The following is a 25,883-nucleotide window of genomic DNA, read 5'->3' as shown; positions in this document are numbered from 1 at the left end:
TGCTGTATTCCATGTGAAGCTAAATCCTTGATATTCGAGAAAAATTAAATATTTGTACTAGTAGAAACTAGAATCATTACGCTTCTTCCATGGGTAGTGGGTTCGAAACTTGCAACTTGTTTAAATTTTTTTTCACCTGGTTTATATTAAATTAATGGTTTTATTTTCCTGTTTTCAGCATGACGACAAAGCTAAAATAGGTATAGATAAAATAAACAGCTTATTGGAGTCGTTCATGGGTATAAACGATGGCGATTTGGCAGCAATGATGTGGGACCTATCGCAAAACAAAACAAACTCCATGCAGCTCGCTGACGCCATCGACAACGGCGATTTACAAGAATTCGGATTCACCGATGAATTCATCATAGAACTTTGGGGCGTCATCACCGATGCGAGATCCGGAAGACTGTAAAGGAGGTTTCTGAATTGTGAACGCCTTGGCTAAGAAACGTATTTTTAATTATGTGATTCATAGAATTCCATTTTGAATGGTGTAATATAATAGAACTACTACATAATATTATGTTAGGTATATTATAATATTTGATTTGATTTTACAAGATATTTTATTTATAAGTGTGATTCGGTCTGGTGATAACCGAAGTGAATAATAAATGGGTTTATTAAATTATTGACAAATAAAATATCTTGTACTATTCACCGATAGGTACATACATTACGTCACAATGTTTAAGTACCTAATAATTATTTTGATGTACAGAATATTTTTATTATAATAAGGAATATTATGATTTTAAACATTATTAATAATGTCTCGTGCTAGCAAAGATGTGCTGTTTCTTCTTGCGATATATATAAATGTTAATCTAATAAATCCACCTTAATTAATTTCAACAAATAGTGAATAGAGGTTTTTACATATTGTGTCGTTATTCATTGACATGTCCAGTGATAATTTCAAAGCTTTACAGCCACCTAGAGAAACTTACCTAGAAATTACACCATTCTTGCAATCGATGAACTGTAATATGTTGTAACCTACCGATTTGAACAAATTTAAATGACCATATTTAGGTGTATCTTTCAAGAAATAACATATTTTATTCATACTGCAATATTTTGAGTTTTTGTGTTGAAATCGACGGTCTCTACGTAAACTTAAAATAAAACATCTACCAAATTTTCTGCAAAAACACTTCCTCCTTGCTATGAAATTAAAGAAAAATAAAATCTCACTTAATTTCGAGAAAATATAAAATGTAGGTACATAAAAATAGACAAATACTCTAATTTTATTAAATAATCTGCATAAATGCGGATATTTTAATATGTTCGTCTTTACTTTGGGCACCAGGCAGTCACATAAACAGATAACTGCCAGTTGTCTTTATGTACTCTATGCAGGTAGCCGTTAGTGAACGTTAGAGACGCAAGTATATTATTTAGAAAGATAATATTTCTCTAAACAGTTCAAATTATGATGATTTCAATAGTAATAATTAAAGTTGCTAATAATTGATATGACTTTTTCCCACGTAAAGTGAGACATGTTGTAGGACATGTTGTAGTTGTATTATTAATGAATGTTTGAAAGTCGACGTAAAGTCGGACAACTATAATTCTGCCAAAAGTATATAATTTAGAAAGAATGTAATAATGCGTAAATAAACTTTGAATTAGTATTTATAATACTCACTGAATTTCAGGTGCCTAGTAATAAAAACATAGAAGTTGTAAGAATTTTACTTCAAATAGCTCTCCTGTAAAATTGCATTTTTTTAGGTGTCCTAGTTTCCGTAAAGACCGTTGAAATGTATTAAAAATGATAAAAATAATCATAGCGCATGTGAAATCCATAACTCCAGAAATTCTCTCCACCCCAGATGAACTATCACCACCGCTTTCCAATTATTTTGGCTGTGCATCTTCATACCTTCTGTGGCGCAATCCATCCATCTTAGTCTCGGCCATCATGTTAATTCGTTTATTTTTAGTGGATGTGTACATAGGCCGCCTTTAAAAGTAGCTCCTCCGGCATTCTATGTAATGTGGCTGATTCATCATCGTTCATCTTTATTTGCCATCTAATCCTTAACCCCAATAAAGTGAATATAAAATAATATTATTCTCAACTGCTTATTATATGTCAACCTGCACATAATACTTTCATTAACAGCCCCTAATATTCTTCTCAGGACTCTCCTCTCAAAGAAATCCATCTTTCTCTCGTCCCGTTCGCGTGAATTCTCAGCATACTGAGCACAAGTTTTATATAGAATTGTTATCGTCATTTTTGAGAGAGCCTTAGTGCTAGAACGCAGTGGTCGGGCGGGCGGCGGCGCAGCAGCGGCGTGCGTAACTCAAACGTATAATCATGTGTGAAATGTTCGTAGACAGTGTCTTTTTTTTGGGCATATCTCACACGGTTATACGTTTGAGTTGTACATGCCGCTGCCCGCCCGACCACTGTGGTCAAGCGCTTAGGCAGGCCTTCAATGGTCAACCTGGATTGCGTTTGACGCGGATTGTTGTCAAAAATCTAAACGATTCAGTTCATCAATACATTACACACAATCTGGATTACAATCCATGTTGAATGTCTAAGGCCTCCCATAAAAGCTTTATCTAAATAGTATAATATTAATATTGAATATGATGTATAACTGGTTAATGTATTATTATTTCAGTATGTACCTACCTACCTTTCTGTAAATATTTATACATATTATAGTTTTTACTCTCAATCATATTTATTTTGTCTATGGTATGTGTATGGAATGAAATCTTGATGTGCTTTCTAGTATTACCACAGACAATAAAAATTATTATCAGTGATGTCTAAATACTTTTAATCATGTCTATGTATTATATCATAATTTAAACACATTCATGTTATGTACTACTTAATCTTAATTTATTTACCTCTCCCAAAGGTATCATTACTAAGCCAAACAATGTATGTAATAGAAAATGTCATAATAAATCGTCCGGTGTTTGAATTTATAACTAAAGTCATCACAATATAAGAAGTATTGTATTATATGTCAAAATGTTATATTATTGTAGCATGTGGCGCCCTCATTCAGCGGACAACTTATAAAACATTACATTCATTATTGTGTCAATATCTACCATACTCCAATTTTTTTTTGTAGATGAAAGAATTCCAATGGCATGAATTACAAGTTAAAATGACAAATATTTTATTTTTAGAAAATAACCAATACACAATGATTCACATGAAATCTAATAAAGTTTGATTATTCAGCTACAAATGCTGAATGGGTATTTAGTGAATATTAAGCACCCGCAGTGGAGTTGTGGTAGAACATTTACCTATACCAACATGAAATATGGGATGTCTTATAATTATTGTGCTTTTCAATAATAATTCTGACCATTTCCGATCCTAATAAGATCATATGGGCCTCCACAGAGTAGGGGTTTGTATTAACAGATTTTGTTTTTACGAGAAATGGATGTCAGCCACTTGCTCAACCTATTAGGTCCCCCTAACTCATGCACAAATTGAAAAACAATATGTGTATCTACAGCAGACCGAGGATTCGAACCTGGGACCCACGGCATTAGAGGCCGACGCTTAAGCCGCGCGGCATAATATACATTAAATAATATACGTAAAAATCTTAAAACATGTGTCGTAAAAAACATTATGCAACATAACTAGGTGCCTATGTATTTATCATATTTAATTTTTCATATATGCGACATGTTCCCACTCTATCGCCTGCAGTGAAGTAGTGGATTAAGCAACGGTCTCTAAATTAATGGGTTTAGAGTTCCAATCCCACTGCTTACTTAAAATCTAATGTTGGTTTTCAATGCATGGTTCAATCCAGAGTAAGGACTATAATGATAACCTGTTATGATACTCTGGAAACACATTTGCTATACTTTTAAATTCAACATAAAAGTATTTCCTGATAGAAATGGATAATTTCATGTCCTGCTATTTATACCTACTATAAAAATATAAGAAATTGTATGCCCAGTTTCCTATAGGAGATTACAACAGATTACCTACATAAACTGTTATTCTGCTGACACACCTATGATTCTGACTAAGTTTGGTGTCATAAACACACGTTTTCCTGGGTGTCAAAAATCAAGATATTAGTCAGTAGTGGTTTTAGGTAACCAAAGCACTAATAAATTTAGAGGCTGCCTTTCCAAAATTTAACTGCCATTGTGTGTTATAAATAATATTGTCAAAAAAAATGACTTAAATTTTTCACGCTGAACCAAATTGTAGAAGATTGTTATTAAAATTTTCATACTTTCTGTCAAAATAACCACTTTATCTCACTTCACGGGAAGCTACCATTGGTTTTGGTCAATTTGTGTCTTACTCTGAAAAATAACATTTGAATTCCCATAATGTATAATTTGCTAAAGCTAGGTGCGTGGAATCTTTATCTATATGGAAATCAGTTTTTTTTACTCCTCTTTCCGTTATTAATTAATGGAATATTGTATCTATTATGACGTGATTTATCTAAGTATTAACCATTCTTAATTACTTTTTTTGTATTCATATTGTAGTTGGCTTATTTCCTTCTTCATATTATGTCATAATTATGTTATGTAAAAATGCCATGTATTGTAATTAAATATCAAATAAAGTCTGAATTAATGTGTTATTTTGAAAAATCTGCCTTTATTATAACAGAATCCCGAATTTCCAGAATTTGGTGAATAAGTGTACCTACCTACCTACACCCATTTTCAGGTAAACAAAAATGTTATTATGTTAAATAAACCATTTTTTTCTATTCAATGAATAATTCACAAGATTTGATAATGTAACATTCTTTATTGAACATACATAAATGAAAACACCTCAGTTGGTACCAGAAAAAATCTTTTTGAAAAAAATATGACACCCAGCGGTACTTGAACCCACTTCCACTGGATTCACACCATTGTACTTTACCAACTCAGTCATGTGCGTCATATCTAATTACTTGTGACGAAATTAACTAGACATTTTGAAATTTATTATTTATACATTTTTGAAAGTTTCACAAATTGCATTTCTATTGGCAGCTGTCGGCTTTTGTGTTTTTTTAAATCAAAGTATCAATTACCTAAATTTCTAACCAGTGTCAGGATTCCCCTAAATTTTAGTTATAACGTAACGTTACATGCACTTGCTAATAATTTAATCGCGAATCTAGTGGATGCGGGTTCAAGTCCTGCTGGGCTTTGTATTTTTTTTCAAAAAGATTTTTTGTGGTAGGTGTAGGTTTTTCAAATTCTGAATGTTATATTATTTGATGAAAACTAAGTATTTTGTAACCCATATATTCGCTGGAATCCAGCTGTTCAAAAGACAAGACTACCATAATATATAAAACTCATGAACAATCTCAACAACTTGTTGAAACTCACACAATCAGTCTCAAACTTACACAGTTCAAATACCAATTGGATTGTCTCAACATTTATTGTGATTTCGCCATCATACACTAATGTTGCTATAAAAGCTAGGTGGCCATTATACTAATCAGTTGTCCCTCATATTGTCTTATTTGTAATAAAACAAATGCAATGTTGTAAAAGAATTGTTGGTACCATTCAGTGATGCCAACCGTACTATAATTATAGTACAATACTATAATTTAAATTCCGCGAAAAATGTAAAATACTATAATTTTACGCCAAATATACCAAAATACTATAATTTTAAAGGATTCAAGACGAAAAATGTTCCTGTACTATACATTTATCAGAAATACTATAATTTGTACGTCTTTGTACTATAATCAGCATAGAAAAAGATGGTAACACTGGTACCATTACCTGAGTATTGTTTTAAACATTTTAAATACCTACCAACATCTAATACACAACAAAGAGACATTTGATTTGAAATCACCCAGCTGAGTTTAAAAAAAAGTGAATTAACCAATACCATAAAATATTACCAATATTTTTCACCAATTTAGACCACCATCTTCGAAAAAATAAATAGACTTCCTACACAATTCCAAGCTTGACTTCCACTACCACTAGACAATACTCCACTGCAGCTATTGAGTCAGACAGTGGGCTATTATACGTGGAATCCATTCGGTAAAACTGTCAATTGTTTTTAAATTTAATCTTGTACACCAGTATATTCCACTCATTTCTCTAACATTGTCATACGACTATGATCTGCAGCATAGATGTATTAAAAGTAGAGATAGGCAACGATTTGGCTTCCTCATACAACTGAATGAAGCATGCCTACAACAGCCGATAACTCACGAGAAATGGCGACGCGATAAAAAAAATGCAGGGCATCACGGAGGATTTACTTTCGTCAGTATAACGTACCCATATAATATAATGTTAACGTGGAAATTTTGCCGCAAATTGATTACCAACCTGCTTCATCATACTTGCCGGCTTCTCCATACTTTCATATACCATGCCGCCCCTAGATCTGCAGTTTGCAATATTAGCACCATGAAGTACAGAGATAGTTTTGATCGCCCATCATGCTGATAAGAATTTCAGATCGGGCCAGTAGAGAAAAAGTATTTAGGGCCAACAAAGGTCTTAAGACAACCCTGCATCCAGAGCCCCCTAGAACAGTGCTCCCCAAGCTTCTTCGTGTCATGGCATACAATTCAAATGAAATTATTAAATTTTTATGAGACACTGAAGAATATTTACCACATTTTTCACCTAAAAAATAACCAAATGCAATTACAGGGTTTTGTATAGCATAGGTTAGTGGTATTCATACTGTAAGCCACAGTACTCTATGGTGCCGCTAGCAACTCTCAGGACCGCAACGTCACTGTTCGATTTTTCCACGGTAAAGGCCGCACTTTGTTTCCTGGTGGAAAAGGAGTTTTTAAGCAGAAAAGATGACGGCACCAAGAAAAAAATTGACATACCTCTTAATCCGAATACATAAGGCTCTGGCTTCACACACCAGTGGTTCCAGGTCCGATTATACTGTACATATACAGTAGAACCTCGATTATCCAGATGAACCAGGGATTAAGTTGGTCAATATAACGAAAACTTCAATTAATCGAGAGAAAAAAAGATATCTATTGTATTTTTTTTGCATACAGCTTCACATGATATTATGTAATATTATATTATGCATATTAGTAGTGAAGGGTGGAGGTAGGCTGTTAAGATCTGACATGAATAGTGCACACTAAACTTTGACAGTCAAACGTATTATTTTCATTAAATAAACCCTGCCTAGACCAACCCAATAAACCATACATAACGTCTATTCAATTCTAAACTATCCTAAATGCCAAATCATAAAATGTGCAGGAAAGCGAAATTTAGAAATTATGAACCTATACTTAAGTAATTCGATTTAGTTCTGTAATATCGAAATATTAAAAAATCATTTTTTGTGTTTCAAATTACAATAAATTTTGGGGAATATTTTCCAATTTCAAATTTATGAAAAATACAATACATTAGCAAATAATGTCACTTAGGATACTTAAGAAGTAGCATGAAAATAATTGTTTCTTAAATTCAATATAATCCTATGCATTTAGGTTTATACACAAATGTTGGAAATTTCATAGAGAATCGATTGATGTAAAAAACGTATTTCGAAAAATTGGCGTTTAGGATAGTTTAGAATTGAATAGACGATAATTTTAGATATCAGATAGAAGAATATTTTTTATTGATTATGGTTTGGTTGGCAAGAGGCTTAATGAATTTTAGAATTCGTCCCAACTCCATCCGTAATATGTATCCTTAATTCAACGAAAACTGCACTATTTTTGTCCGATCGCCCATAGCATACATAAACTATTATGGTTTGGCTTAGGCAGGGTTTAATTGAATTTTAAAAACTAACCAGCACAATCTGTTGAATTCTTAGTTCAATGAAAACAAATAATTATGACTGACATAGTTTAATGTGCACTATTTATGTCGAATCTGAACAGCCTATTATTTTGTAAGAAATTAAATTATTGATTTTTGCTTAAAAGTAGCCAAAGCACATTAGTATACATTTGAGACACATAATTTGTCTGGAATTGTTCATTCTGTCTCTCACACCACTCCATAACAACATCTAAGAATTTTAAAAGGAATGTGTAGGACCAACATTCCCCCTCGATCTACTCCTTATCTTCTTAATCCTGTTTCTCTAATAGCTCCTTAATAATTATTTCCTCAAAATTTGGAATCCAGGATCGTTCACATTGCAATTTAATGTCGAAGGATCTGTTCTCGATATAGGTACCGTTATTTTTGTTTATTGAAATTATTTGATTTGTACAGTCCAGATAATTGAGGTTGTACTGTACGTGATTTTCTGGTTGCTGTGGGTTTTTTCACTACTGTAATTGGTACTCTCATAGTACCTAGTGTTAAATAAATATATACAAAAGATAATGCATTATGAATGCAGCATTCTATATTAAAATACATACTTAACTAGGAAATCTCAGCCTACCTACTTCCAGCAAGACAACCGCCTTTACTCTTATGATTAGTTGCAAAATAATAACATATTATACCTGTTATTTTTAGATTGTTCTTATATTAAAAATATTGCATTTACCATATTATTTTATCATATCTGTAATGTTTTTATTATTACCGTGACTAATAAATTAGTCTTATAATATTATATTTTCTCTTATCAGTGAATACACTTTGAATACGTACATAGGTACCTACTTAGTTATTTTTGACAGAAACATAAATTAAAAATAACAGGGTTGAATTAAGATTATGGATGGTAGAAATTTTTCATAATAATATTTTTCTTAACAAAATTCCTCTGACACTGTTGGTCTTGAATAGATGAATGAATCAGTATGTATCTAATCATCGATAAGAAATACTTCCATGGTCTCCTAAATCAAATTAAACCAAAATGATTATTCAGGAATATGGAAAATACCGGATCTTAATGGACATACTGGTACATAACCTGAGTAATTAATTATTACTCTGGTTTTACACATTATTATTAATGCCTGCAATTCTTTCAATAGAATATTATGATAAAGATAACAATATTGCTTCAATAACTTACTGTTTTATCATAGGTATGCAAATAATGTACAAGGTGCCTTTATGAGTTTTTCAAATCACATTCTAATCAAAATTTAATATATTAACGATCCTCTCGTAAAAATGAATATTTATTATAATATAATGAATATTTTTTCGAATTGAATCTCATTCGAAAACTTTCCTCATACTATTTTTCTGTGTATATGTCTCATACAGTAAAAATATAATTTAAACAAAGAGATTGAAGACTAGTCTTGAGGAATAAAAACTTGGAGAACCCTGCAACCTAGGGGCGGCAGGTTATATGAAAGTATGGTGAAGCAAGCTGGTATGGTGAAAAAGTATGGTGAGGCGGGCTGGTAATCACGTTGCGGCAAAATTTCCACGTTAACATTATATTATTATGTGGGTACGTTATAATGATCAAAGTAAATCCTCCATGATGCGGTGAATTTTTTGTATTGCGTCGCTATTTCTCGTAAGTTGTCGGCTATTGTTCAGCTGCTTCATCCAGTTGTATGAGAAAGCCGATAACTTGCCCCTCTTTTTATTTAATACTTCTATGCCTACAACCTTTCACAGTTTTGCCATATTTTCAAAGTGGAATTATAGTACAGAGCCTACAAAATTATAGTATTTCGGCAAAAAATATAGTACGCGTTGAATGACCAATGCTTAAGCCTCAATTACATTGAGCTTCTTTACGAGCTGTTTATTGGCGAAGTTACAATCTGCCTGTAAAGACGCCCAGTGTAATCATCGAATAAGCTAATAAGCAGGTTGTAAACACTCTACCGAGAAAAGTTGAAAGCCGGTCAACTTTACACGCTACACGCTGGCGTGTGGGCCTACTGCGTCTGCGCAGTAGAGCGCAGTACCACCTCCCGGTAAAAAAACGAACTACGTTCCGTCAAAATAGTCACTGGCTTGTGGCTTCTCAGCGAATGGAAAGTTTTGTGTGTAATCATTAAATCGCAGTAGCTGAATCGCCCGCTTTTAAATTCGCCAATAAACAGCTCGTAAAGAAGCTCAATGTAATTGAGGCCTAAGATCTTTTTTTAGACAAAATTCAGATGTAAAGTGGTTAACGTCACTTTTTTAGACATTTCAAATGTAAAGTAATTAACGAGAGCTTTTTTTAGCTTTCCCAAACATCTTTAGTGCTATATTTATTTTCATCTATTGCCAACTTTTCCGTAAATTCAAAATTATAGTATTTTCCAAAGAGATAGGAGTCCAATCTCTTTGGTATTTCAGACATTTATATCGTACATAGTACGCGGGCCGAAATTATAGTACGGTTGGCATCACTGATTGGGCAGTACAAATTTGCCATAAATATTTCTGGTAAAATAGAGATTGAAAATTTATATGACAGTTCCATCTTTTTGAAAGTAATATAAATATTAATGATAAAAAAACACATTTTCAATCTCTTAGATAGATATGTATTATTATGAATTGTACGTTACTGCCTAGGTACCTTCAGGTTTTGGTATTATTTTATTTGATTTTTTTAGTTGCGGCTCTGACCTCGAATACTTTTAATTATGTACGCATTTCTAGTATCTTGTTTTACACAAAATACGATATCTAGTAGGTACCTACCGTAGTATAAAAGTATTTCGCAACCTTCAATAAAATTTATTTACTCGGGATTTTTTGCTTCGTCGAGTGCAGTGTGTACTGTGTTTGTAGTTTGTGGTCCAAATATTGAACTTGATTGACTTGATGGTTAAAAAATGGCAGCGATGACAGCTTTGACAGTTGGCCGGGTTCTTATTCGGCAAAGTTTTCATGGAAAAAGTTATGACAGCGTAATTAAGGTACTATTATTTAGAATATAATTCCCGGCAACTATAATTTTCCATCATTAACTGACTTATGCCTCCGTTTCTGCTTTCAATGAATTATATTTTTTTACTTACATAGTTCATAGGTATTTTGTACAATAATTATAATAAGTAAGTACGATGTTTTACTTTATCTTACGTTGCAGATAATATCGTGTAATTATAGTAGTAAAGCTAGCAGCAAAGTGTATAATGATGCCTTGGAAGCAATCAGTGATGTTAAGAGTGGATCAAAAATTCTTGTTGGCGGTTTCGGTTTGTGTGGGATCCCAGAGAACCTCATCGGAGCGATGCTCCAGCATGGTGCAGCTGACCTCACGGTCGTCTCCAACAATGCAGGTAAATAAAGAATCTAAATCTAAAACAATAATACTAGATATGTATCTTAACAAATATCCATTATAATGATTTAAATCAGTAAAAGTTTTTAAATGTTTCCTAAGCACCATATCGAAACATTTTTATGTAGAAGCTACCAATTAAATAAAAGTAAGTTGTCAAGAATACTTCTTTACTCAACTGTACTTCTTTTTACTGTATTGATTAATTCTTATTGTAATGAGTAATTTACATACAATGTGTACAAATATCTCAGCTCTTATTTACTTTCCTAGTAAGTAGTAAGTAGGTATGTAATCGTATTGAACTGATATTCACAATCTGAAAATTATTTCTTATACTTGTGTTTTTATTTTTTGTATTCAGTACTTATGTGTTGGAACAGATTTAATTTCAGAATTTAAATATAATTTACATACTGTATGTCAACATATGCGACCTTTTGAGTTATTTGGCTTATAAATTAGACAATAATTGGCAATTATAAGATATTTCGAAATCTATTCTCAAAAAATACAAATCTATCTATCTAGTTGAAGTGAACTTTCTTCTATAGAAATGCAGTCCACAAATGTAAAGCGAAAAAGGACCCCTGCAACTTTAGTCCAACCTAGCACAAGTTCGCAGCGTGCGATACAATTCACGCTAGATGACGTCACGTTGCATACCACGATATTTCTATGCCAACAGACTATAACAAAGTTATTTTGAAGAATCAAAACTTTTTGACCAATACTTTGATAATTTGGCATTCGGAACCCAGTACTTAGTGAGAAAATATAATATTATGGTGATATGTTTGCGGTAATGGTACATATTATTATAACTTGTAATTTGATGGATAAAAATCTATGTTATTTTGGATATTCATCTGGAAACCGTCCACCAGGAATCGATCAGAACAATAGCAGTAGATACTAACAACAAAGTTAGTTTTTTTTTAAGAAGTTTTATTAGAATCCATCTTTACTTTACGTCAATATAATTTTTACAGCGTAGTGCTATGTTAAATCAAAAAAAAATAATCAGCTGTTTTTTCCTAAATAAAATTATTTCTTTAATGAAATCTGGATAATCGAGTTTCTACTGTATAACACTTTAACCATATGAACTCAATACCACAACAAATACATTCCAAATAAACCCTAGCACAGACCAGTGTACATATCTGTCATCTTTTGCAATTACACAAATGCATGTGCATCTCGCTCAATGTGCAAAAGAAAAAAATATACATCCACACCTGCAAAATTTGCCATCAAATTAAATCTATTTTTAACAGTCCACATTATAAAAATTTGCGCACTTAAATCAAAACAACATTCCACAAAACAGTAAAAAAATCCCGCAAGCATGGTCACAGTAATCATCAGCTGAATGCAGAACTATTCTAACTCATATTTGAATTTTTTTTGAAGGGAATTCTTTGAAACAACCTACCTCCATTATTTTAAATGTTTACATCATAATTGAAAATAGAACTATTGATGAAAAAAATTATGTTTAAATTTGTTTATACAAGTAATAAATAACTTAAGTAGGCTGTTTCAAAGAACACTTCTGTAAACTATTTCAAATGTGAGTTAAAATAGTTCTACAGTCAGCTCACGAAACGTGACCATGCTTGTGGGAAATTTTTACTGTTTTGTGGAACGTTATTTTGATTTAATTGAGTAATTTTTTATGATGTGTAAAAATAGATTTAATTTGATGGCAAAATTTGCAGATATGGACGTTGCATGTTGCTTGTTCATCAGTGCATTTACACATGTTTTCAATCCGCGGCAGAAAACATAAATATTGTTATACAAATGTTTGTAAACAATTTTTGTGTCTGGACTAGGCATAAGAAACCAAAAATATCAATAAGTTATATTTCTTCACACTAAGATGAGCCAGCTGTACCAAAAAAAATCAATTAACCAGCCTGTCAGTGTATTTGTAAGTGTTAATTTAGTTATTGTGAATATTATATTCGTCACTGTTCAGGCAAAAGTCACCAACCCTGAAAATGGCAGTTTTGAGTTGAGTATGTCACCCGAAGCGTAAAATTATGTTCTTTAAGATGCAAAACTCACCACGGTACATTAGTTAGTAAAATTTTGCTTAAATCCGAATTATTTGTTTTTCACTAAATGACTTTCGATAAAATATTAACAAGCAAAAGTCATTATAGGTGAATAGACATTATTGACTATATAAAAAAAAAAAATCCTTCGTTATAAATATACAAGCAAAAGTCACTATACTATGGATGGTGAGTTTTATTGATCCTTCTTTTGGCTAACATTGTTCAGATTATTAACAAGCAAAAGTCACCAAACCATAATTGAGCTACCTTGCCTCCTTCAAAACCTTCCAGATGTTTTAATTAACATCAAAAAGTAAAATTACCTTAAAGAAATTATTAAGAAGACATGAGAAAATAATTTAATGTAGATGAAACCTTAAAAACATTAAAATCTGATTTTTCCTGCATTTTCAAACTTTCAAATTGCGATATCTCAAAACTATGTTTTTAGGGTTGGTGACTTTTGCCTGAACGGTGACGATATTTCAATAAGTAGTTCATTCATTTAATCACAAGTATTATTTTTTTACTTTACAAAGTAGAGTTGGTTTTATTTTTTTTTATGTTTTTTAATAGGTGTTGATAAATTTGGATTGGGACTGTGGCTAAAACAAAAGCAGATTAAGCGCATGATTGCATCGTACGTTGGAGAAAATGCTGAGTTCGAAAGACAGTACTTGAGTGGGGAGCTTGAGGTTTGTGAAATCAATAATTATTTCATTTAATCGGCATCATTGTAACTCGTTGTATTATGACTCACCGACTTCCACCGACCATTTGGCCCAATCGAAAAATACCATTTTGAATCTCTTCACCATGTCACGAGCTAAACAGAAAAAAAAATATCTTTACTTAATCCAAACTGACATTGTATCAAAGAATGTCTGATGATATTCAAAGAAGGCAGTAGGTTCTGCCTACAACTACGGAAAATACGCTGTTAACGCAGTCATTGATGTTGCCTTCATAATAATATTGTCAAATTTATTTCAATGTTTGAACATAAAAATAAACTTAAAGTAAATACAATTTGCAACCTTTACTTATCCAAATGCAATTTCCAATTGTTTGCTATAGCATTTGAAGCAAGAAAATATGGAATGACTGTAGATTAGCAACCGAGCTAACCAAAAGATATTTTTTAATCGACTTAAAATTATTTTCAATACTAGTAACAAATGTATGTTATGAACCAATCGCAACAAGCATCAAAAAGATCCAATTGATACCTGAATCATTGCATTCAACTGCCGTTTAAGGTTGATGATTGCCCACATCGATCGGCATGAGTTGCCGAGTCTGTTCGTATAATCGGAGTATTACACTTGTGAATATTTTATTGAATGTACTAATGGCTTTTTCGTCATCGGGATGGAGCCTCGTGACAAAGGAGTGCTAACTACATGATATGTACGTCAGCTAGCCTTATCTAATCAGTTGTAAAAGCCTAATGAACACATAAGATTGAATTCGTTTTAACCACATAATTATATAGCCAAATAATATGTACACCAAACTTGTATTCACAAGAATTATTCAATATTCAACAGTTGGAATTGACACCTCAAGGAACACTCGCTGAAAGAATCCGAGCGGGAGGCGCAGGGATTCCTGCATTTTTCACACCGACAGCGTTTGGTACTCTGGTGCATGAAGGCGGCACTCCAATTAAGTATGCTGCTGATGGAAAGGTTTGTCATTCATCCTACCCGAAAGTTACAAAAGAAGCTCAAATGGGAGATATTCGCAAATGGCATGCAGTTAAAAGCAGCTAATCATTGTTGCCACTCACGAAATGTCAAATGGCAGCTGATATAAGCTTTGGTATCTTATATCTTGTCATTGATTTCATCCTAACCAGTCTCAAAACAACTTTTAAGGTTAAAACTTTTAACTTTTAATCTATAATATATAATATTTGTTATTTAAACAGATATTTGTTACATATTATAATAATCCACATACAGTAGGTGCTCGGTAATCCGGCACCCATATTTTTTCACCTATGCCGGATTATTGGATTTCTGTAGGAAATAATAAATAATCTGTCAAGGTTGGGCACCAAACTGCCGAGCGAACGGCTCTCCGCTCTGAAACCTGCCGGATTATAGAGCAGGAGAGCTGATTTGCAAAATACCAGACTATTGTACCTACCGGATTGGTGAAGGCCGGATTACCGAGCGCCTACTGTATAACACAATTAAAATTTCTTTTAGTAATTGATATAATTTTATCTTTGGTAGGTGGCGATCGCGAGCAAGCCTCGCCACGCTCAGTCCTTCAACGGGAAAGACTACATTATGGAGGAAGCCATAACCGGGGACTACGCCTTTGTCAAAGCTTGGAAGGCAGATCCATATGGCAATTTGGTTTTCCGAATGAGCGCCAGAAACTTTAACCCCGTAATGTGTAAAGCTGCAAAAATCACCATAGCGGAAGTAGAAGAGATTGTTGATCATATTAATCCGGATGAAATCCATATTCCGGGAATATTTGTCCATAGGCTTATCAAGGGTGAGAACTTTATCCATGATGAATTAAAATAAGCAATATGCAACATACATAATTTTGAAAAACACTTCTGATAAAATATATTATAATGAATAGAAAAAATCTTTTTGAAAAAAGTAAGACACCCGGCAGGAATCAAACCTGCATCTCTTGGTTATTATGTATGTTCAATAATTATTATTTTAGGGACTTTTAAAGTTAACACGGGTTCTGAAATTTACATATTATAGCGATCCATGAAGAAATCGCCAAAGGCGTCTCGTGGTTATTTTTATTGGAGAAAAATAAATGTGGTTGGTACAAGTTAAAAATATATTTATTCAAAAAATAGTCAAAGTAACTAAAATTATCAATATAAAATAATGTTTACAACATAAAATTTATTGAATTACATAATACCTACCAGAAAAGACCTTTTTTTTGAAAAAAATACATCCAACGGGACTCGAACCTGTAACCACTTGATTCGTGTTAGTGCGATTGGCTTAACCATTTTAGGGGTTTTTGAAAAACACACCTAACCATTTTTGCGGGTTTTGAAATATACCTTAATCATACATATTGACAGTTTTTGACGTTTTTTAAAGTTCAATCTTTGGCCATCATGTAGAAAAATATCCATCTAAATACGTATCTAACTCAAAATTTTTCAAAAACCGTTTTATGGCGATTTGAAACTAGGCGCTTCATATAATAATATGTTGCTTCCTACGAAATTTTGAGAATCGATGATTTTTTCACCTTATAATTTTTGATTCCTATCATTTTTATTCAAACTATTGATTGAGCGATAAACTTTATCCTCCTGTATACATACATAGCAAAACAACTTAATTCTTCATATTTATAATCTTTGAGTTAGGTATGCTAACAACTATGTACACACCTACATATTTTAGGTTATGGATTCTTTGTCGTATCATTCTTAAACTGAAAATATGAAAATGAACAATCATTGTCTTATTATTCTAAATTGGTTTTTCTCATAATGTTTCTGTCAGGAACTTTTGAAAAACGGATAGAAAAATTAACGATTTTCAAGGAAAAATCTATCCCCCAAGTAGAAACACCTATTATGAAGATAAGAGAAAGAATTGCCAGAAGAGCAGCTGCTGAATTCAAAAGTGGAATGTATGCAAATTTAGGCATCGGTGAGTATTTCATTTTATTGATAATATCTTTTTCAGGCCCTGATAAAACATTTGTCTTTGAAGTCACAGGGCAGGTTCAATTCTGCATCCAGCAAAAATATATAATGTTATTTCAATCTGTGATTAATCCAATGGGTAGGATTAAAGGCTGCTAATAACCAATCCTTGTAAAAAGTAAATGTTAAAAATAACCTTTCTACCTGCTTAACACCGATAAATTACTTTTTATTTTGTTCATAATACTTAATAAATTTTGAATGATAATTTTTTAGCAACCTGCTTTTGTCGTGTGCATTCCAAATGATTACAGTGTAACAAAATTGTTTACAGGGATGCCAATGCTATCCAGCAATTACATACCAGCTGATGTAGATGTACTTTTGCAATCTGAAAATGGAATTCTCGGTTTAGGACCGTTCCCTCGAAAAGAAAATGTCGACCCTGACCTTATTAATGCCGGAAAAGAAACTGTCACCGTTCTTCCCGGTGAGTTATAATTTAATGAATCAATATACCTGTGTACTTTAATGAGTTTAATTTTGGTTTTTCATCATGTTTAAATTTTTACTTATTGATTTTATTCCAGGGGCCTCATTTTTCAGCACCGATGACAGTTTTGCAATGATTCGCGGAGGCCACATCGATCTGACAATATTGGGTGCGATGGAAGTTTCACAATATGGAGACCTGGCAAACTGGATGATTCCTGTGAGAATACTGAAATAATTACTGCTTATTTTGTAATAATGTTTTAAACGTTTATGCCTAATCAATGATTGATTATCATTCTGAATTTCTCAGGAAAATAGTTATTGTGAAAACACTTGTTTCTTTTACGCTAAAACATTGTTTTCGAAAATTTTGTTATTTGTAGGGACATGGTTGGAGGATATGGAGTCGGCGATTACGATTACAATAATATATATGTGGTTATAATTTGAGGTACCATGATAAATTTTATTTATCCACGTCATTTTTAGGATATACGATTTAATACTTGTCGATGAAAACTATTCACTTTTCATAATATTTCCACATATAAATTAAAATATTTTATTATTTAAAAATATCATTTTATTTGAGTGATTTATTTTATTATAATAATTATTATTAAAAAATCACCTTTTCGGTATAGCATTTTAGGGAGGAATTGAAGAAAAAACTTAGCACATAATTAAATATCTAATATACTGCTAATCATAATAAAGTGACACTGTGTAAGTATTGGTATTGTTTGCCAGCATTGAAACAGAAATTGTAGCAAACAATACCAATGCTCGTCCATGGTGCCACTGTAGAATGATTCCAGTATATTTTGTAACTGAGAAGACTTAGAGTACCTACCTACCTACATTTCTTTTATGGTATTATTTATATACTTAAATTTTTTCGTTTTGCATTCTTTCTACTTGTAAAATATTTTTTAGTTTTATTATTGCCCAAAATAGACTTATGTTTACGTTTATTTACTTCCAGACATTATAACATTGTTCTTTGTTATTGAAAAACATTAAGCTTACATACCATTCTCAACCTTTTTACACCTGCGGACCACTGAAATAGGAGAAACGTTTTGCAGACCGCTAATGCAGAAATAAAAAATATGATTTTATTGGAATTTTTGGCATAGGTATTTGGATGCCAAAAATTCGCTACCACCAGAAAATTTCTGCAGACCACCGGTTGAGATACACTGTGTTCCATAATATAGAGCACGAAAAATTAAATTGTAACATACAGTAAAACCCTGTTAATTCAAAATCGAAAAAAGATTCTTATTCCGAAATTCAAAAGGTATGGCAATAAACAGTATAACTTGAAAATAAGTCTTTTTCGTTCCAATTTTGTAAAATTGTCCGAAATCACTAAAAATAGATCTTATGAATTTTTCGCGGAAATTTTGAATTATGGCGAATTACATATTAACGGATAATAAACGTTATAACTCGGCTTCACAAAGTTTATAATAAGCTGTATTCCTAAAGAGATAATTAATTTAACAATCATAATTTGTTGCCAGGGCAAGTTAGTTAAAGGGATGGGAGGCGCTATGGACTTAGTAGCGGCGCCGGGAACAAAAGTTGTTGTCACAATGGAACACACTGCCAAAGATGGATCCCATAAAATTCTACCACAATGCAATTTACCTCTCACTGGAAAAAGTTGTGTGAATACTATCATCACAGAAAAGGTATGTTAATTAAAACAATAACAGTTTTCAATTCTAATTTGTTTAATTAGTTTTTTTTATTTTGTACCTACTTCCACTTTTATTTTAAATAACCAAGACACTAGTTTCTTCTTACTGTACGAAAACATCTTCTTGGCTAAGCTTCCAGGCGGTGTTGTTTACTAAATGGTAGGAGCTTATAATGGAATTGCGGTTAAAAATCGGCGGAGCATGTTAGTTCACAGTTTTAACACGTAGCCAAGAAAATGTTTTCGTATAGTACATTACAGTTTTTTTTAATGTAGGTATCATTTTTTATAGCAGGAAGTGGTATGCCCATATGCTTCGATATAATAATATATCCCTATAAAAATAATAAATGTTCTTATGCCTTTATATTCTTACTTCTATATTCTTCTCGTACTATACTGACATAAAATTCATGTCTAAATAAAACACGGTTCTTGTCGGTTTAGAATTTACAGGAAGCCAGCAGCAAACGAATTTTGAAAATAGCCAATATACTGGATTATTTGTTAGGTTAGGTTAGGGATTCATTCTTGAATTGTGTCACTAAATTTCAAAACCCGCTATAACACTTTCATTATTTTGAGAAAATCAATAAAAACTTTTTGAACTAAAAAGGTTTTTTGAATGTTACACGTAGTGTTATAGTAGGAATGGATTTTGTTTCATAAATGACTAATAATTCTTAAACCGTGTAAAGATGACTTAAAACGTTACCCATTTACTTTAAAAAGAAAACATGTCAATGAATATATTATTATTGTTACTGATAAAACAATAAACAGAACATTAAATGGACACACGTTGGATTTATAAGACAAATTATATTTGGTTTGACATGCCTCATTTGCACCCGCGACCCGCAATCCGCGCATCGCCTAGCGACGATCTTTTTAGACCGCGTCTCAACTGAGGTATGGCCTTAATAAATACATATCAGAGGCAGATGAATGAAAATCTAATTAATATATTATATATATATTTTTTTTAATAACTCATTTCATATCATTCATATGATTTCAACACATACTTTTTGAGTTATATTAATATTTTTGATTGTTGGAAGTCAATTTAGTATTCTATATACAAAAATAAAGTAGGTCACAATGGGTTAAAGTCGAGAGCACTCGGCTGGAAAGTGAAATATATGAGTTTGAGTCCCACTCGGTTCAACTTTTTTTCTAGGATTTTTTCAAATAGATATGTTAGGTTTTTCGATGTTATATTTTTTCAATTTATATTAGGCCGTTTGCATGCTTATACAACATTTTTCTATGACAATTTAAAATTATTTTAATAATTATCGGGGAATTGAAATTTTTAAAATGGCAAGAATTTTTATTTACTATGCAAAGTTACCTGAATTCTTCGCGACTGTAGCTCTCATTAAATTTTGAAGTATGCGTGTCATTTTGATGTTAATTTGAATTAACGTAACTACATTCTATGCATCTCGGGTGTAGCTCACAAAGATACCACAAATTCTTAATTTTCGACCTTGACACCCTTTAGATTATAATTCACAAAGCCACATTCTCAATACGGGTTGATAATTAATATTTATGCACACATTGTTTTAGTATGTTAATTTATGTAATTCATGTGTATTAATAAGTTTGTAGTGTTATTAATAAAATTGAAAATTTTTCACTCCTCATATCATATGATATTTTAGGCCGTGTTTGATGTGGACAGTGAAAGAGGATTAACCTTAATTGAAACTGCCGAAGGTGTGTCTGTTGAAGATATCATAATGACGACTGGATGCGAATTTGAGGTATCACCTGACCTCAAACCCATGCAGCAGGTTGCTTAAAAATAGTATATCGATTGATGTTGTATATATTAATAAACCATTAAAAATTGTATAAAAATATTGTAAATACTTACCATTTCATTTATATTAATGTAACATGCTCTATTTTCTGAAGAACAGTATGTAATATAATATTATATTGTTACAATTAATTTTATACCATATATTTATCGAATAAATGTTTTATTTAAACGATTTTTATTAACAATAAAAACTTACTAAACCAAAACATGGCTTTTTGTTAAAAATGTTTTTATACCTATTAATTTTATTCATTCTCATCGATTTGATCAATCCGATGTGGATATTGGCTGCCTCCAGGTATCACCAGTCAGGCCATTTTAATTTGTATCTTACCAAACCCTTCTAGTTTAAATTATCCCTAAAATTATTTTAGGAAACCATTCTATTCAGATTAGGTTTTTAAATAATAAATTATTCAATTAATTGACATAAACAAAATGCTCTGTCCTCAACCGCTCTGTGACATTTGAAAACAAACCACATGCTGCAATACTTGAAAATACAATGAAAATTTAACACAAAAATAATATTAATCTGTACAAGTACAACCATCACAAAAGTTGTCATTAATGTAAAATTAAGATTTAAAGTGCATTTCCATAGATTTCGATATTTTCTTTTGTTTGGAAACTTTTCTAAGATATTTTTCTTTCATTGTCAAAAATCTGTTACCGGGAATCCAATATTTTCAACCTGGGATGAATACATTAAATAGTGTCCCCAGATTGCAAACCCTAAGGCGTAAAACCCACTTAACGCAGCAAGTGGGGCTCTCGCGCAAAATTTCACAAGTGGCGCGTAAATCAATGAAAATACAACGTAATCAAATACGCCAGCGCACACTGGATTTGACGACGCATTATGCCCGCCTGCCCCATGAGTCATCGTTTTTTGGCTTCTCGGCGATACGATTTGACGAAAATACAACGTAGTCCATTCATTGAAAACGGCGAGCAAAATCACGCTCCTCGAAGCGTCGTCGATGCGACGGGCGAGAAGCCTTTATTTAAGAACAGCGAACTCTTTGTTTAGTTATTGCGTGTCCGATTTTAATTACAAGCCCCGAGAAATTTAATAATATTTTTATTGCTTTGTTATGAGAGACGCTGATAATAATAATTATTTTGTGCTGCTTGAGCCCCTTATTACATAGGTGAAGGGTAATGCGCGGGTGGGAGGGGGCCTACTCAGTAGTGAGCGCACCGAGGGCTTTCTTGGTGGGCTTTATGCCTAATAGGTACATGGTAGGGACCTGCGTAATATGGTAAGTAGGAATACTTATTATTATAAACATCCCACATTTATCTTTTTAATTTTAAAACCTAATACAAATTAATTTAACATGAATAAAAAATGAGTAAGTGCCTTATTTATTTTGTTAAATGGCAGAATATTTGGAAACTCAATTTCAAATTTTGCACAGCAAACAATACAGTTCGCATCGAACAGTGCGACCAACATACGAATTTTAATTTCCATATCTTGGCAGCACAATAGTGTTCGAACCAGTGTTGCCATCTTTTTATATGCTGATTATAGTACAAAGGCGTAAAAAATATAGTATTTCGGAAAAATATATAGTACAGGACATTTTTCGTCTTCAATCCTTTAAAATTATAGTATTTTGGTATATTTGGCGTAAAATTATAGTATTTTACATTTTTCGCGGAATCAAAATTATAGTATTGTACTACAATTATAGTACGGTTGGCATCACTGGTTCGAACAGTAAAATAAATTTGGACCGCTTGTTGGTTTGGGTAATACAAAATGGTGAAATCAAAGCCCAATCTCTTTGGATGAAATATAGTACAGCAAAAATAATTCAATTTCAAAAAATAGTTTTATGAAAAATGTGTACTCATTTCAAATAATACGAGAAAATTGGTTTTACATCAGCTGATCCTAAAAAAGCATTCTGAAGGGACTTATTTCACAAAAATGGCCACACTGCAAGAATTTGAGCATAGACTAATTAGACGTTTCTTGACATAAATAAAAACAATTTATTGACTATTTAACTAATTCGCGACCTAACAAGCAGCACTTGTTTGTATGATATTATTTGATTCCCTGAATATTTGAAATGGCATCAATTGAACTAGACCCGTCTATTAAACAAGCACTAAAATATTTGCATTCAAATTCTCGTGACTCCACCGAACAAGTGAGGTTATTGCTAGACGATGTACTCCGTCATACGTATGGGGCTTCGAAAACGATGGCTAACGTGCTGTCAAAAAAATATTTGGCCGAGGAGCGAAATGATAATTACCAAAAAATTAAAACGAAGAGTGAATCGTCTAAATCAAGCAGTAGTAAGAATGTACCTCAACCATCGCAGAGTCCCCAACAGATTCAAATTCCCGAAAGAGCCGACGACGATGATTCAAGTGTTATGGATAGGGAACTGGAATTACTAGAGGAAGACTTGACATGCGCGGTGTGCAGACAGATCGCTGTGCAGGCTGGGAACAGGCTTGTGGAGTGTGATGTTTGTCACGCGCTCTATCACCAGGTTACTTTTTCAAATTTTACTTATCACCCGCAGTTGTCGTGTTGTGCTATTAAAAGTAGGCTATAACTCTCAGTTTCCTCCACACCGTGAGTAGGTTTTGAGTAGTCAATGCTAGATGGTCAACCTCCAGTTTTGTAATTATGTAGTATTAGTACAGCGGTGGCAACCTATGACACGTTTCTCATATTTGGCACACGTAAGAATTCTGGGTTATAGTACCACAGATGACCGCATGACCATTTATCATTTATTTTTTTTTGGCGGAAGGTTTATTAATTCTATTAAATACATTTTTCTATCGGTGGAGATGCTTTTCGATCCAATAAGTAATTGTTAATTTAAAGTTTGATATTTTCATATATTTCGATGCATTATTATCACACACTAAGGTTGGGTTAGGTTAGATGATGTTGGGGTAGATTAGGTTGGTCTGAAAAAAAGTTATAAAAGATCATGCGGTCATCTGCGGCACCATTACCGAATTCTGTTGAAGAGAAATGGAATTATAGAACCGTGTTAAACCTCATACGCCGGCATGCAGAACGTACATAATTTTCTGGAAAGAAGAACCAGTAAGAAAATGCTGTCGAATTTGTATGGATGGAATTTTCACTTTTGCAGAAAGCCGATTATATTGTAATACATTTGCTTTCAGTATACTTTTGAGCTCGGAGGGAAAAAATAGCTTGTCGAAAACATCTAAAAACGAGTCATGCTTAATTTCAGAGTAAAAAGGAATCTTCCTCTCAAAAACAACTTAGGCACACCACCCATTGTTACAATTTTTTTTTTAGTTTTTTAACACCAAACCATAAAAAGGTTCACCACCCCTATATCAGTACTTATTATTGCCGGCAGCTAACTTCTTTTACTCTGTCTATACATACTTATTCTTTTTTTTCTTTTCTTTTGACCATGTCTGATCCTAATAAGATCATATGGGCCTCCGCAGAGTGGAAGTTTGTATTAACAGATTTACGAGAAATGGGTGCTGGACACTTGCTCAAACTATTAGGTCCAAACTCCAGCTCTTATCGCAAATTGAAAAATAATATGTGTATTTGCCAGACCTAGGATTCGAACCTGGGACCCACAATATTATAAGACAATGCATAAGCCGCTCGACCATCGTGACTGTTAATACTTACTTATACCATTATTCAACTTACAAAAGAAATTTTCTCATGTTATTTACCACAATCTTTTGAAGAAAAACTGTTTTCTTAGCATACTGAAAACATTGAATGAACTAAGGGTGTTTAATAGAATTTTAATTCTAATTGATTTGAGTCTTGTACTATTGAATTGTTTTTAGCGCTCTGGGTTTCCTCTTTAACGTCCTTTCATGATCTTTTACTATGTAAATGTAATATAGTATCGGCGGTAAATGACTTTAATCTGTCTCTGTTGTATATTTACAATTGGTGTACAGTGCCTGAAGGTATCAGAAGGTGAAACCTTTATCACCAAAAATTATTTAAACAAGTAGAATAGTAAAAAATTTAAATCAGTTAGAAAACTTTGTTCTTTTGAGATAAGATAGGAATATCAATTTATGGGATTCATGATTGAATAAATTCTATCCAAAATCATGCATCTATGTAAAAAAAATTATTATTATTATGACGTTTTTTTGATTACAGGATTGTCATAAACCAGTTATTTCGGAAAATGATGTGGGCTCCGGCTGGCAATGTGCAACTTGTTCGATATCGACTCATGGATTTGCAGTGTCTAATACAGCTCCAGTTAAATCTGGATCATTGTCGGGTTCATCTACTCCCATAAAATCTTCATCTAAACCTGCACCACCCGGATCATCTGTTAAAATACCATCAGCTGTGTCTAGCTCATCATCGAAAGTCGTTACTCCAAATATCAACATTATATCTGCAGATAAGAGACTCCAAATAATGAAGAAGAAGGCAGCCAAGCAGCAAGAAAATAAACGCAAACATTCCAAATAAGAAACTAAAATACGGAATCATTGTACAATAAATCATTATAATTCGTTTTTATACTTATAATACTACGAGGGTGGGTCAATAATTCCTTAGAAAAAAGCATTAAAACAGTTTTTATTTTTGTATTTTTTTTTTATTTCTCAACATAATCTCCTTGGAGCTCAATACACTTGGTTAGACGTTTCTCAATTTTTTTTAAACCGTCAGAAAAATAAGTTTTCGGAAGGTCCTCAAAATAAGCATTTGTCCGATCGATGACTTCTTCATTTGAAAAAAAACGTTGTCCACTTAGCCATTTTTTTAAGTTTGGGAAAAGGAAAAAGTCACTGGGGGCTAAATCTGGCGAATACGGTGGGTGGTCGACCAATTCGAACTTCAATTCTTCAATTTTAGCCATTGATCGTAAACATGTGTGAACACGGGCATTGTCCTGATGAAAGAGGAT

At 32.6% G+C, this 25,883-nt stretch overlaps 3 protein-coding genes across 3 annotated transcripts in view; all 3 read left to right on the top strand.

Annotated features, from left to right (window-relative positions):
* kermit (PDZ domain-containing protein GIPC-like protein kermit) overlaps positions 1-1,782 on the top strand; it is a 37,262-nt gene extending 35,480 nt beyond the window's left edge. Inside the window, exon 4 of the mRNA XM_085952576.1 lies at positions 179-1,782. Coding sequence (XP_085808702.1) covers positions 179-415 — 237 coding nt within the window. The 3' untranslated portion in view covers positions 416-1,782. The remainder of the gene's footprint in view (positions 1-178) is intronic.
* Positions 1,783-10,649: 8,867 nt separating this feature from the next.
* Positions 10,650-21,158, top strand: SCOT (Succinyl-CoA:3-ketoacid CoA transferase). The gene is made up of 10 exons (XM_085952693.1): positions 10,650-10,820; positions 10,994-11,186; positions 13,834-13,952; positions 14,808-14,948; positions 15,501-15,771; positions 16,770-16,919; positions 17,250-17,405; positions 17,506-17,627; positions 18,940-19,110; positions 20,792-21,158. Exons 1-10 carry the CDS (start codon positions 10,737-10,739, stop codon positions 20,930-20,932), a joined length of 1,548 nt encoding a protein of 515 aa, XP_085808819.1. The 5' UTR covers positions 10,650-10,736; the 3' UTR covers positions 20,933-21,158.
* Positions 21,159-22,903: 1,745 nt separating this feature from the next.
* IntS12 (integrator complex subunit 12) lies at positions 22,904-25,561 on the top strand. The gene is made up of 2 exons (XM_085952833.1): positions 22,904-23,474; positions 25,118-25,561. The coding sequence occupies exons 1-2, from the start codon at positions 23,043-23,045 to the stop codon at positions 25,439-25,441; spliced, it is 756 nt and encodes a 251-aa protein (XP_085808959.1). The 5' UTR covers positions 22,904-23,042; the 3' UTR covers positions 25,442-25,561.
* Positions 25,562-25,883: the final 322 nt, after the last annotated feature.

The sequence above is a fragment of the Rhyacophila brunnea genome, unplaced genomic scaffold, assembly GCF_057557595.1.
Source record: "Rhyacophila brunnea isolate RB1 unplaced genomic scaffold, BYU_Rbru_1.0 scaffold_3, whole genome shotgun sequence".
Taxonomy (NCBI): domain Eukaryota; kingdom Metazoa; phylum Arthropoda; class Insecta; order Trichoptera; family Rhyacophilidae; genus Rhyacophila; species Rhyacophila brunnea.
Note: the sequence above shows the minus strand (reverse complement) of the source record. Positions and strands in the feature narration are given on the sequence as shown.

Excerpts from the sequence above, each read along its gene's own strand:
- IntS12 (XM_085952833.1), top strand. The coding sequence starts at position 23,043 with ATGGCATCAATTGAACTAGACCCGTCTATTAAACAAGCACTAAAATAT. Across the intron at positions 23,475-25,117 it reads GTCACGCGCTCTATCACCAG|GATTGTCATAAACCAGTTAT; the intron begins GTTACTTTTTCA and ends TTTTGATTACAG.
- SCOT (XM_085952693.1), top strand. The coding sequence starts at position 10,737 with ATGGCAGCGATGACAGCTTTGACAGTTGGCCGGGTTCTTATTCGGCAA. Across the intron at positions 14,949-15,500 it reads AGTATGCTGCTGATGGAAAG|GTGGCGATCGCGAGCAAGCC; the intron begins GTTTGTCATTCA and ends TATCTTTGGTAG. Across the intron at positions 17,628-18,939 it reads TGGCAAACTGGATGATTCCT|GGCAAGTTAGTTAAAGGGAT; the intron begins GTGAGAATACTG and ends ATTTGTTGCCAG.